The sequence below is a fragment of the Camelina sativa genome, chromosome 12 (genome assembly GCF_030686135.1).
Source record: "Camelina sativa cultivar CO46 ecotype springtype chromosome 12, ASM3068613v1".
Classification (NCBI taxonomy): domain Eukaryota; kingdom Viridiplantae; phylum Streptophyta; class Magnoliopsida; order Brassicales; family Brassicaceae; genus Camelina; species Camelina sativa.
This window is the reverse complement of record NC_141891.1, coordinates 7569363-7582503: the sequence shown is the minus strand read 5'-3', so window position 1 is coordinate 7582503 and position 13141 is coordinate 7569363. Positions and strand designations below refer to the sequence as shown.

Here is a 13141-nt window from a genome sequence, read left to right as displayed (position 1 = left end):
CTTCAATTTTCTATGTTCCAAAATCCACCAAATGTTATGTTAGTTCATAAACATTTACTATGAGTTTGACTACTTGAGTATACGTATTTTGGTTTCGGTATTTAATAGTGAGTTTTTGTAGTCAAATGAATGAAAACGTCCTAAATTTTAGTAACGGCCAAGTTTTTAATTTATTTCCATCGTTTTGGTCAAGCATTTGTTTCCTCTTTATGGCTCAAATTATATAAGGAATATCCCAATATACATTTATGTATTTAGGTTCTTTCCTTATGTTTTGGTCAAACACAAAAAGAAAAAAAAATGTATACACATAATCATGTTAAGATATTAAAAAAGCTAGAAGTATCAAATTGTATAAATTGACAAACCCCTTTCTTCTCGATTTCTCTAAAAACACATCAACCCGCACCATCACAAACCTTTGATTACTAAAAAGCTTCCTCCTTTCTTTTTCTTTATCCGAGAACACGAGAGACTCGTCGTTCAAGAAAACTCTCTCTGCCAAAAAAATCAATAGATTGAACCAATCAAATTCGTTTCTCAAAACCCATCTTCTCTTTTCTTCTTCTTCTCTCACCTTTGTATTTTAGCCGTAAAGTATTCACCTTTTCAAACTCCTCAAAAGCTCTCTGTTTCTCATCTCTCTCTCTTTCACACGATGAAAGAGTATTGGACATCTTTGGCTTCATTACTCGGCGTTTTAGCCTTTTGTAAAAGCCTAATGAATTCAATATTCCCACCGGAGCTTCATTTCGCTTTCTTGAAACTATCCAACAGAGTATTCAAACTCTTCTCCACCTTCTGTTACTTCGACATAACAGAGATCGACGGCGTCAACACCAACGAGCTTTACAATGCCGTCCAGCTCTACCTCAGCTCCTCCGTCTCCATCGCCGGAAACCGTCTCAGCCTCACACGCGCCGTCAACTCCTCCTCCATCACATTCGGCCTCTCCAACAACGACTCCATCGTCGACACGTACAACTCCGTCACCGTCGTATGGGAACACATCGTCACGCAGAGACAAACTCAAACCTTCGCTTGGAGACCAATGCCGGAAGAGAAACGTGGCTTCACGCTCCGGATCAAGAAGAAAGACAAGAACTTGATCCTTGACTCTTACTTGGGATACATCATGGAGAGAGCGAACGAGATTCGCCGGACGAATCAAGATCGGCTTCTTTACACGAATTCACGAGGTGGGTCACTTGACTCGAGAGGTCTTCCTTGGGAATCTGTTCCCTTTAAGCACCCGAGTACCTTCGATACACTCGCTATGGATCCGGTTAAGAAGCAACAGATCATGGAAGATCTCACAGATTTCGCTCAGTGTCAATCTTTTTACCAGAAGACAGGTCGGGCTTGGAAAAGAGGATACTTGCTTTACGGACCACCCGGAACAGGGAAGTCGAGTATGATCGCTGCTATGGCTAACCATCTCCGGTACGATATTTACGATCTCGAGCTCACGGAGGTCAAGAGCAATTCAGAACTGAGGAAGCTCCTGATGAAGACTAGCTCCAAGTCTATAATTGTGATCGAGGACATTGATTGTTCGATCAATTTAACTAACCGGAACAAGAAACAGAGCAATGAAACAGAGACCGGTTTTGTCGAGGACTCCGGTGATGGGAACACGATAACGCTTTCAGGTTTGCTGAACTTTACTGATGGGCTTTGGTCTTGTTGTGGCAGCGAGAGGATCTTTGTGTTCACTACGAATCATATTGATAAGCTTGATCCTGCATTGCTAAGAAGTGGAAGAATGGATATGCATGTACACATGAGTTACTGTACGTTTCCATCGATCAAGATCTTGCTGAGGAATTACTTGGGATACGAGGAAAGTGATCTCGACGATGACGTTTTGAAGGAGATGGAGGAAGTGGTTGATAAGGCTGAGATTACTCCGGCTGATGTAAGCGAGGCTCTGATTAAGAACAGGAGGGATAAAGAGAGAGCTGTGAGGGAACTGTTGGAGGATTTGAGAAGTAGAGCGAAGAGAAATGCGAAGAATGGGAGTTTGGAAGAGCAGGAGAAGATGGCTTTGGATAGTCCTTATGCAGAAGAGAATGGAGGAGGAGGAGAAGAGGAAGAGATTGAGGATAACATTTGCAAAAGTAGTGATGATTATTAAGTGTTTTTTTGTTTTGTTTTTGGTTTCGTTGTTCTTAATTAGGTTTGTAACGTTCCATGTTTACGCAATGTGAAAAGTTGTGTGATCTTCGTTATTTTTCTCTTTTTTTGGGTAGTGAACTTTTTGAAGTAAGCTAACAATAACATATGCAAGTGGCGGAGGTTAAGATTTTTGGTTGTGGGGATCGGATCATACAATGCAAGGAATCTCAATGGTTACCAAATATATTACCGGGAATTTATTTATATAATCAATCACACTTACTTGTGGACAAATATTGGGTTGTGTTATGATGTTATCACGGAATGATATAACGTGGACAGTTTACCAAAAGACAAAAATTTCCTGATTAAGAGTAAAATGGAACTAGTTTGTCGTAAAAAACTAAAAAGTGAATGTCCATTGGATAAGATCAATGCCTTGTCAATGTCAAAGTACAAAACACAGGACAAGCCTTAAGACAAAACATTGGTGGTCGACATTTGTTTTTTCTTTTAAATTTCTTTTAGCATTCTTGGACTAACCGGACCTGATCACTATATAAAAAATGGCATGTGTCGATATAACATATTTCTTACTTACTTTTTTCTGAACATCTACAATTTTATAAGCAAAAATAGTTTATGCTTTCTGTCAGTTGGATCAATTAAAGTGGATCTGTCCATGGACTCTATTAATTGAAATATGAGTGTATTGTGCATAGATAAATAGATAATAAAATAGTATAGTGAGTGTGTATGTTATTCGGTAATATTTGGATGTCTTTCTAAAAGAGTTGGAGTTTCCAAAAGAGATAAAATAAACAAAATTTATAACGTCCTGAAATAATAATTGTGTACAAGAAAATATCCAAAAAGATGAATCAAAAAGGGAAGATTTTTGTTAATACTTTTCATGCCTTTCTGTGTTTTTTTTTTGGGATTTGGTGAGAAACAAAAGGCAGATTTGATTTTAGAAGTGAGTTGGAGATGATGCATGTACATTAGGCTTTTGTCGGAAAAGTAGAGAAAATACAAAGACTTCTTAATATCTGACGTGGATTCACACTTTTACGTTTCTTTGCGTCTCAAATTTTTCATTTAGACATGTGCATGCATTTTAGATCTCGAATTTGAGTATCCAATTTTTTTATGGGCATTACGATTTATTTAATTTAACGGATAAAATCATAAGAAAATTACAGATTGGTAACAACAACGAACAAGAATAGCCGAATTATCTGTTTGAATAAAATATCGAGTTACAGGCCCATGAAGCCCAAATTAAAGCCCAATTAAGAGGGACGTTTATATACAGTAGACGTCAGAGGTCAAACATGTTAATAGCGTCGTGAACAGAACTATGTTAGCAACTCCGACGACTACTAGATTCGTTGCTTTAGCAAACCCATTCCGATCTTCCTCCTATAGCTATAAGATTCCGATCGCCGTCTCTCACTTTCCCAAAGGTTTTCCTCAGAAACCACTGATCAGAGCTTCCTCAGCAAATCTTCGATTCGTAGCAACGATGTCGTCGACCCCTGCCGCTCCCGTCAACGCAACTGTCACCGACGCCAGCAGAGGAACCATCACTCACGTCATATTCGACATGGATGGTCTCCTTCTCGGTAACTTCATCTTCTTCTTTGATCTTTTCCTTTGTATGACTTTTTTTTTTGTAACTGAGTTACTGAGGCTCTTGTTATTACTAGGAGTGATTTTTACGTGTTTCTATAATGTAGTTAGTGTTTTTTTTTTATCACTGTGTGAGTTCTGGTCTGAAATTTGGAAACTTTAGGCTTTTATAAGAATCTGTTTTCTCTAGTTTCTTCATTGATCAATCAAGTTTTAATTGGTTCTTAATCGAAAAAATTGTGCTGTCTTGACAAAACAAAACGAAAAGAAACTGTCTTTGCTGGTCTTTAGTTATTCCGGTGAGTACCTAAATTTGTATACGGGTTATTTGCAGATACGGAGAAGTTTTACACGGAGGTCCAGGAAAAGATACTTGCTAGATACAATAAAACATTTGATTGGTCTTTGAAAGCAAAGATGATGGGGAGAAAAGCCATTGAAGCTGCTAGGCTTTTCGTTGACGAAAATGGAATCAGTGACTCTCTTTCAGCTGAAGATTTCATTGTTGAGAGAGAGTCAATGTTGCAAGATCTCTTCCTTACAAGTGACCTTATGCCAGGTACTTATGTAGTAGATAAAATAAAACACATTGAGAAATTGATTGGTACTTGTTGATGATTGATTAGCCAATTCTTTCGTTTAATGCCTCTGTTTTATACTACTCTTTTTGAGTCACTAACTGGTGACTAGTAGCCAATGTGTTGTTTATACTGTTTTTGCTGTCATTATCCAATATTCATCCTTTATTGCAGGAGCTAGCCGGCTACTTAGACATCTCCATGGGAAAGGAATTCCAATTTGTATAGCCACGGGGTATCTCTATCTCTTTCTCTATTAGCACATTCACTTCTTGTAATAGATAACTAAGAATGCAAATGGCTTTCTTCAGTTTCTTTTTATGGATTTATAGTTATTTTCTTGGCATGTCTGATCTGATTTTGCTTCTTTTTTTTTATGCAGAACACACACACGACATTTTGATCTCAAAACACAAAGACACCGTGAGCTTTTCTCGTTGATGCATCACGTAGTGCGGGGAGATGACCCAGAGGTGAAGGAAGGGAAGCCTGCGCCAGATGGCTTTCTTGCTGCATCCAGGAGATTTGAGGTAACACATATGATTAATAAAACTATACATATATAACTACCATAGTATCATAGTAGCATGTGTATCGTTCTTTAAAAATTATTTTGCATGTTAATGTTACTCTCTTCTTTGCGGAATTCATAGGACGGTCCTGTAGATCCACGGAAGGTTCTGGTGTTTGAAGATGCACCTTCTGGAGTCCAGGCAGCTAAAAACGCTGGAATGTAAGTGGCTTTCTTTTAACAGTTTCCAAGTTCTCTCAGCTGATAAGTAATTTTAGCGGTTCAGTTTGAGCCCTAAAAGGCCTAGCTAAAACCATTGTATCTGAATGGTGTGTGTGTGTGTGTGTAGGAATGTGATAATGGTACCGGATCCAAGATTAGATAAGTCCTACTGCGGTGTAGCGGATCAAGTTCTGGCTTCTCTGCTAGATTTCAAACCAGAGGAATGGGGCTTACCTTCTTTCCAGGATTCACACAACTAAACTACAAAGCTTTTCAGAGTAAACGTTATCCTCAAGCTAACGATACTTGACTGGTTGACTTTGATTCTTTAGTGATTCAAGCCTGTATCCTATTACTAGAAAGATCATTGCAAATTGCAGATTCTTATTGTGGTCATTTGAAATAATAATATGAGTCGGTAGCCAAATTCGTAAGCAAGTGTTTGCTTCGATTTTTGTAGAAACCGACATGATTGGTACATTACATTGAATGTTAAAGTCATACCCAATTGCATATCTCTCTCCAAACCAAAATTGTTACTTCAATGATTGCAACAGGCGTCGTTGACGCAACTAACATACTCACATATTGATCGCTTTCTATTCATTGCTTTCTATCATATTAATATGTTCAATATGTTCAAGTACAAGTGATTGAGGTTCAGATCATCTGATAATTAAAGGGGACGCAAAGTTTGGCGAATCTTTACTCTATGTAGAGATTGGGTCTAAGCATTCACATGCTCTTATGAACCGTCCAACATCAAAGTCACTAACGTGCGCTTCCTATCAAAGCTTTACATAGATTTGGCAAACTTTAATTTTGTTCTTTTGTAAACTATATGCTTAATTTTTGCTGTTTATAGTATATAACTGTACAACCATCAATTTCCGATATATATATATGAGGCGCCAACTCATCTTTAATCTGGTTGATTAGAAAGGAAGTTATAACCATCTTCAAGATTAACAATTCGTAATTGATTGACCCAAAGAAAAACTATATTGATGGTGAAAGTCACATAAATTAAATATTTGGTTCGAAGTAATCCGTTTTTTGTTTGTTAACAACATGTAAAAGTATGCGGTTTTAAATCAGGCACAAACTATTACGGTACAAGTTCTAGTCACATGCAATTTAAAGTAATATTTTCAAATAATAATATTGGGTACGTGAATCTTAATTCATGATGGTAATATATGGTACCTTGCCCTTGCAAAAGCAATTGAGTCATTGAAGTATTAAGCAATAGTCTCTATTCCATAATACAAAGTCAAAACCCCGCTATTGCATCATACTCACGAAATTCATATATATACACATCAACTTGATCATTCATAAAACCTTACGTTCCATCTTCTCTACCGGACAAGAATATATATATCTCTCTTTCTCTAGATATATAGACCCATATATAATTTCTAAAACCTTTACACACAATCTTCATCTATCTCTTCTCTTCCTCCTAACAATAGCACCACGCCAAGAGCCGAACATACGAATCAAGAACACAACATAACTCTCATATATATCGCTAGTCCTAATTATGGAGAATGATATATGCAAGGAAGGATCAGCACTCTCGAGAAACTTATCTGTCGGATACTACGATGATAGGAGGTCAGAAGGTGTTCCGTTCAAGTGGGAGATGCAGCCAGGGACTCCCATTAGATCTCAGTCGGAGGAAACTATTCCTCCATTAAGTCCTTCTCCGGCTATGCTCAGCCTCGGCCTCCCCAAGCCTTCCATCTCCATCGAAGAGCCAAATAACTTTGTATTTCCAGCGAAGCTGAAGCGGAAGCTGCGGAATTGGAAACATTTTCATTGCAAAAGATATTTTTCTAGATTGACTAACAAAATGGTTTTGTCTTCGATTTGTTTGTACCCTGAGAAACGACGCTAGATGACCAAATTATGAATCATTTCTATGAAAATAAATAGGCCCAATTCTTTTTTATTTATAATAATAACAAATTTTCACAATCGTTTTTTGAAGAGTTATGGTTGGCCTTAACAATTAACATAGGTTTAATTATCTAAACAGCGTCTGCTTTGTGTCAGGAAATAAATAACGTGTGGTTAAAAAAAACAAAACCGTGTTGACAAAAAGATAGTCGTTTATCAGTAAACCAAATGAACAAAATCTCAAGCTAGCTGAGAATACGTACGACTCGGTAATTTATAACGCTAACAATTATTGTTTAAATCAGAAGTTATCAAATTAAAGAGTGAAAATGTTGTTTAAATATTATACCGTGCATCTGTTTTCTTTGAACTTCAAGTTTATAGTATTAGTTAAAAAAACTAGAAATGTCAAGTTATACAAGGGTCGAAGGGTCTACACGACAAAGAGAAATTGAAGGTCCCTATTTCTAGCGTTACGAAGATGGTGATTGGTGAATATAAAAAATCTGAAATGAGGATAAATAAAATATTTATTTTGAAGATGCTTTTTTTTTTGTCGGCCAATAATTTAGAAGATGCTTTAACAACAACAACCGAAGATGAGTTGAAAAACCAATCCAAAACCGAAGACGTCGTCTTCATTTACCCGGACCAATACGTGTCGAAATGAAAGCAATCCAATTCCAAACCATGTTTCTTCTGCTTTGTTACTCAGAAAAATCAACGCATGCATGGAAAACTACTTTTTACATCTTTTTTTTTGTTTCATAAACTTTGAATTACGATATACAAAAAAACATCATTACATAGGATGTAATTAGTTAAAACACACTTCTTTTTTTTGCTAAGCTGGTAAATATAGTATTAAAGTAAATGTAAACTTATTAAAAACAGCATTACATAGGATATAATTACCCTGGCAAAAAAGAACAAAAACATGATTTTACACTACTTACAAAATGGGAAAATAGTTAACCAAATCTAACATTCATCTAACTAACATTTTAGAGAACTTTTTGTGTAAGGTTCTCACAAGAGTTCTCGTTAAAAAAAAAAACACACGAAAAAAAAAGATGGAGAACTGTCTCTCATTTGAGAATCCCTAAAACCGTTGTATATCACATATATTAATTTTATTGGTTCTTCTATACTTATTATTTAAAATTTGATGAAATAATAAAATTAAAGAACCCTTCATAAAAACTCCTACAGCTGTGGATGCTCTTACTTATCCACTACATTCATCTCTAACTAACCATAGTCCATAACTATTTGTTGTTTTACGAAAAAAAAAAATATTGGTTGTTTTATTCTATAAACACATATTTAAATTCCCTAAAATATAAGACATGACAAAACCGAATGCTAACAAAACCGACTAAACTCCAAGTGAACTAAGCCGACAAAACAAAAATCTTGGAATTTATCGGAAAAAAAAAAAGAAAAAAAAAAAGAAAAAATCTAGGACCATTCCCCCTACCTAAGTACAACACAAATCGGCCACGATCGAAGCGAACGATGAGATATTAAATGACTAAACATGGACCTAACGACCAACGCTTCCTCCGAAAGAATAGTTAATGCTCACCGAACTCGTTTCTTTATTTATCATCTCTCTATCAAGTATCTATCTACATAGTATCTATATAAATGGAGTCAAAAGATTGAGAGTTACTTTTAGTTATCAACTCTTTATTTTGTGAGTTCTTCAGATTCGTTTCTTACTTCGAAAACTCACTGGTTCTTTCTTACAGCAATAGCGTTTCTCCTCAAGAAGTTCACAAATGGTAAGCGGGGGTTATTCTCTATTACACACTTGTAATCTCAAAAAAAACGTTTAACAACTTTTAGTAACTTTCAACAACTTCTCAAATGGTTTTAGTTGAAAAAAAAACTTCTCAAATAGTAAGTGGGACATAAATAGTTTGTACTTGTAATCTTAATTTTTTTTTTCTTTTTGATAATTCTATCTGTTCGAGATAGTAGTACAAACTAATTAAGATTTGTCTTACATTTTATAACTCAAAACCCTGAATTAATGGAACGTAGCATATTTTAATAAGTATTGTCTTTTGTTGATTTATTTCCATCTAATCATGTCTAATCAAGCCATTTAATTCTTACGAAGTGTTTCAAAGAAGGGTTCGTTTCTCTTGACGTAGGTTTGCATCCAGTTTTCAACAATTAATTAGGTGTTTAGTTTTGACTTACCGATTCAATCATTTTTGTTGTGTAAAGGCAGAAGAAGAAGAAGAAAGGAGAAGGCACCCTGTGCTGGCCAAAACTTTTTCCCTAGAGGATGAGAAAGATTCTGAGCACACAGCTTCGAATGTAATCCGCAAGATCCTCAGCCTCTTTAAGAACGTGCGCCCAGGATCCGATCTCACCAATTTCCAGGTGTAATATCTTAAACATCCTTGTTGATGACTTGTTATGCTATAGAACGGCTATTGGCGTATTGCGTATATGGTTTTCCTAAAAACATTGGTAACTTTTTCGTGAAAAATTAAAAATATGAAGTTTGCCTTAGAAAATAGGAAATGATAAATTGATAATAAGTATTCTTATAATGTTCTTAAGAATAGAAATGATCAATAATTTGTTTGCATGAAATATAAAACTACGATCCATATAGTAAAAAACAAACTTACTAGCTAGTACTTATATAGCTTATAAGTAACAATTCTAACACTTAATATATAACTTTACTTATGTTACATAGTTTTTAATTCATTATAGCCGATATATATACACTAATACACATATATTATATAGTATTGATATTTTTTTTGTTAATACTAGCTAGAAATATTTGGCTCTTGTTTGTTTTTAATAAATACTAATTAGTACTTAGCAATGCATCATTTAAATACATGGGAAAACCCTCGACAAAAACATTTAAGCCTTTTTATGAAACAAAAAAAAGTTTCTAAAAACTGGATTTAAAAAGAAAAAATTGAAATTGAATTTTTTTTATTTTCCTTTCATTTTTTGACGATGCCTATCTCTAGAGCCGGGGCCATACAGCGGTAAGGTATACACGATGCATGCATGAAAATGAACTCTCCAATTATTTTCTTCTCTAGATCTTAAATAAATCGAAGAAAACCTTTTTCCTTTTATATACATTAATACATACATGATACACCCAGTGATTTTTTTTTTGTTTTCCGAGATCCAAGAGAGGTATTAACAGTTAACTGTGTACATAGAAGAAAAAGGTCCTACACCGAAAAGGAAAAAAAAGTAGTTAGTTATAGTAGCTATATTAATTATACCATGTGCAACCCTTGTTTTCGGGTGGGGATTTCCCTTACATTTACAACATGTAACTCTCTCTAAGTACAGTTGAACATGTCGCATAATCAAGTTATTTTCTTTGAACGTAAAGCTGCCACCTCAGCTGAACCTACCAAGATCAAACCTCCAATGTTACGGCGAGATGGTCTACTTATGCAGGAAGGATCTGATTGGGGAATGCAGTCGTCGTGATCTTCCCATCGAACGGCTCAAATCGGTGGTGACATGGAACATCTCCACACTCCGTCCGCTGGTTTTTGGCATGTCTCCTTACAATCCCGTTCTCGGCGAGACTCACCACGTCTCCAACGGTCACATTAACGTCATCGTCGAACAAGTATATATTTTCATCTGTTTCTGGATATAATAATATTAATATAATCGTATTTATTACAATTTCAAACGAAGACATAAAATAAAGTTCACTAGATAATGACATAGATATTTTCATATGATATATATATATTTTTTTTTTTTTTGCGGTTTTTTTTTAAAGTGGACGAACAAATCATTTAACTGATTTTAATCTTCATACTTGTTATTTTGTGTGTGTTTTCATTTTGGCCTATTTTGCAGATATAGTTATGATTAAGCACGTCATTAACTCTACTAATCATAGGAAAAAATTGCAAGCGTTTTGGATGTTAAGCTTTTAAAATCCTTAACATAAATGTTCAATAACGCCCTTTAAAGTTTTGTTTTGCTTCAGTAAGCAGCGTTTAAAATGTTTCTAGTTTTGTTGAGCTATTACATCGGTAGTCTCCCACCGGAACTCTCATCATTCAAATCAAGAAAAAGATAGAAAAAGAAAGAGAGTACGAGGAAAACGTTTTCCATAGACTTAAAAAAAAACTCTCTTCTCACACTTGTTTTTTCATTGGTTTCTCACACTAATTAATTTTTTGTTACTGGTTTAATTGAATTCTTTTTTAATATATTTTATATATGTTCATATTTATTGTTATGTTCACACTACAATTGAGAAAAAACCAAATTTAGTTTCTGTATGTATGGTCCCAACGGTTAAATTGATATGTTGCTGATTTTTTCAAGAAACCAAAAAATTATTAAAAAATATCTTATACAGTCTGATTTTTAATGGGAGATTTCTGTTTTTTTCAAATACCAAACTTTTGTTTGCCCAAAAAATATAAATGTACCAAACTTTTGAAAAAAGTCCAACATGGTGCACCAAACGTTAATTTTTCAGGTAGTGCACCATCCTCCGGTGTCCGCACTTCATGCGACTCACGAGAAGGAAAAGATCGACGTGATATGGTGTCAATATTTCACTCCTAAATTTCGTGGTATGTCTATTTTTTCACTTAAATGTAGCAGTCAGTTAAATTGTTGCTGCTACCACCAGAATTATCTCAAAACAAAGTCTTCAACTATGCGTTCGGTTTACTCTATAACCGGACCATCTCGTCTTGGTTTCGACATCTGATTTCTGCATGTACCAATAATATATGGTTCATAAGGTGCTTACGTGGATGTTGAGATAAAGGGTAAAAGAGTAATGAAGCTTCTCAATCACAAAGAGACTTATGAGATGAACCAACCGAGACTAATTATGAGATTCTTACCGACGCCAAGAGCTCACTGGACAGGAAAAGTCAAGATAAAGTGTCCGGAAACCGATCTTGAAGCTGAGATAAATTTGATGTCCGATTCATTCATCGAAAGATTCAGAGGCAACAACAATAGATCCATTAAAGGAAAGATCTTTGAATCTTCCACTGGTAATGAGCTCTACAACATCTTTGGCCATTGGGACAGGTTAAAACATGAATCATAATTCACAAACTTTGTTGCCATAAGCTGTGTGAATGATGCCATTAACATCCTATTAATGTTTCAGAGCAGTAATGGCTAAAAATGTAAAGACTGGTGAGGTCGAGGTTATATACAATGCCGAGGAGAATATCACAGGACTCAAACCTCCAATAGTCAAGAATCTTAAAGAGGTAATGGAGAGCGAGTCAGCGATTATATGGAGTGAAGTAAGTGAAGGAATACTGAAGAAAGATTGGGAAAGAGCAAGGGAAGCTAAGTGCCTTGTGGAGGCGAAGCAGAGAGAGTCTCTGAAAAACAGAGAGGCTTCAGGTGAGTTATGGGTTCCTAAACACTTCTCAGTGGTCAAAGACGGTAAAGACTGGGACCTCTCACCGCTACAGTCCACGGTTCCTCGGGCTCCACTCGTCATCACAGAGGCAGAAGGGGAGAAATCATAAATCAGTTTCAAGATTCCAACATTCTATGTTGATAATAGCTTCTTAAGTTATATTATCTAGTTAAAAGTTAACATATAATTAAGCCGATAATGACATGTCCGTTAATAATCATAAATGTGAATGGTGTTTTTGTCACTTCATTACTTACTAGGTTGAATATATCATATATGAGTGGTACGTCAGGTTTTTGAGAGACTTGTCAAATAATATAGGGGATTTTTCACATCCCTCATAACAGAAAATATATAGTTTTTTCCTCTACAAACATAATATGTCATATCCATCTAATTCTAAAAAATGAAGATTCAATTACACTTTCCAGACCTTAAGCTACTTTCGTTTTCTTAAATTTTTTATTTTCTTCTGAAACACGGATGCAATACTTTGTACAAAGGGTTTTTTTTTTGGTTTGAAGTATAATTTAGCATTCATTCAAAAAAAAAAATATATGCTTTCCTAATAATTAATTGATTTGGTGAATGGTGACCATGTATAAATTCTTACGAGGTGTATTCAGTCAAGCTATAATATCTGTTCCAAATCAATGTTCATAGCCATAATAATTTATTCATAGTTAAGCATTAGGGCAACCTTTTATAATAGAATTAAGCCAGCCTTAATGACGAAAACATGGATCTAAC

General features: G+C 35.2%; 2 protein-coding genes and 1 pseudogene across 3 annotated transcripts; all 3 read left to right on the top strand.

Annotated features, from left to right (window-relative positions):
* The first annotated feature begins 168 nt into the window (after window positions 1-168).
* LOC104730833 (AAA-ATPase At4g25835 pseudogene) lies at window positions 169-2231 on the top strand (annotated as a pseudogene). Its single transcript, XR_015574059.1, has one exon. The product of XR_015574059.1 is annotated as an AAA-ATPase At4g25835 pseudogene (transcript).
* A 1013-nt stretch (window positions 2232-3244) lies between these two features.
* LOC104730832 ((DL)-glycerol-3-phosphatase 1, mitochondrial) lies at window positions 3245-5576 on the top strand. The gene is made up of 6 exons (XM_010450059.2): window positions 3245-3743; window positions 4085-4309; window positions 4503-4563; window positions 4711-4858; window positions 4982-5061; window positions 5189-5576. The coding sequence occupies exons 1-6, from the start codon at window positions 3479-3481 to the stop codon at window positions 5319-5321; spliced, it is 912 nt and encodes a 303-aa protein (XP_010448361.1). The 5' UTR covers window positions 3245-3478; the 3' UTR covers window positions 5322-5576.
* A 716-nt stretch (window positions 5577-6292) lies between these two features.
* LOC104730830 (oxysterol-binding protein-related protein 4B) lies at window positions 6293-12635 on the top strand. The gene is given in 7 exon segments (XM_087477845.1): window positions 6293-6922; window positions 9205-9363; window positions 10358-10603; window positions 11477-11573; window positions 11748-12045; window positions 12128-12485; window positions 12488-12635. Coding segments are annotated over 7 exon segments (1518 nt in total). The 5' UTR covers window positions 6293-6607; the 3' UTR covers window positions 12533-12635.
* The last annotated feature ends 506 nt before the right edge of the window (window positions 12636-13141 follow it).

Bases quoted from the DNA above. Each gene is read 5' to 3' on its own strand.
- LOC104730832 (XM_010450059.2), top strand. From the start codon at position 3,479: ATGTTAGCAACTCCGACGACTACTAGATTCGTTGCTTTAGCAAACCCA. The intron at 4,310-4,502 runs GTACTTATGTAG...CCTTTATTGCAG, and splicing joins TACAAGTGACCTTATGCCAG to GAGCTAGCCGGCTACTTAGA. The intron at 5,062-5,188 runs GTAAGTGGCTTT...GTGTGTGTGTAG, and splicing joins GCAGCTAAAAACGCTGGAAT to GAATGTGATAATGGTACCGG.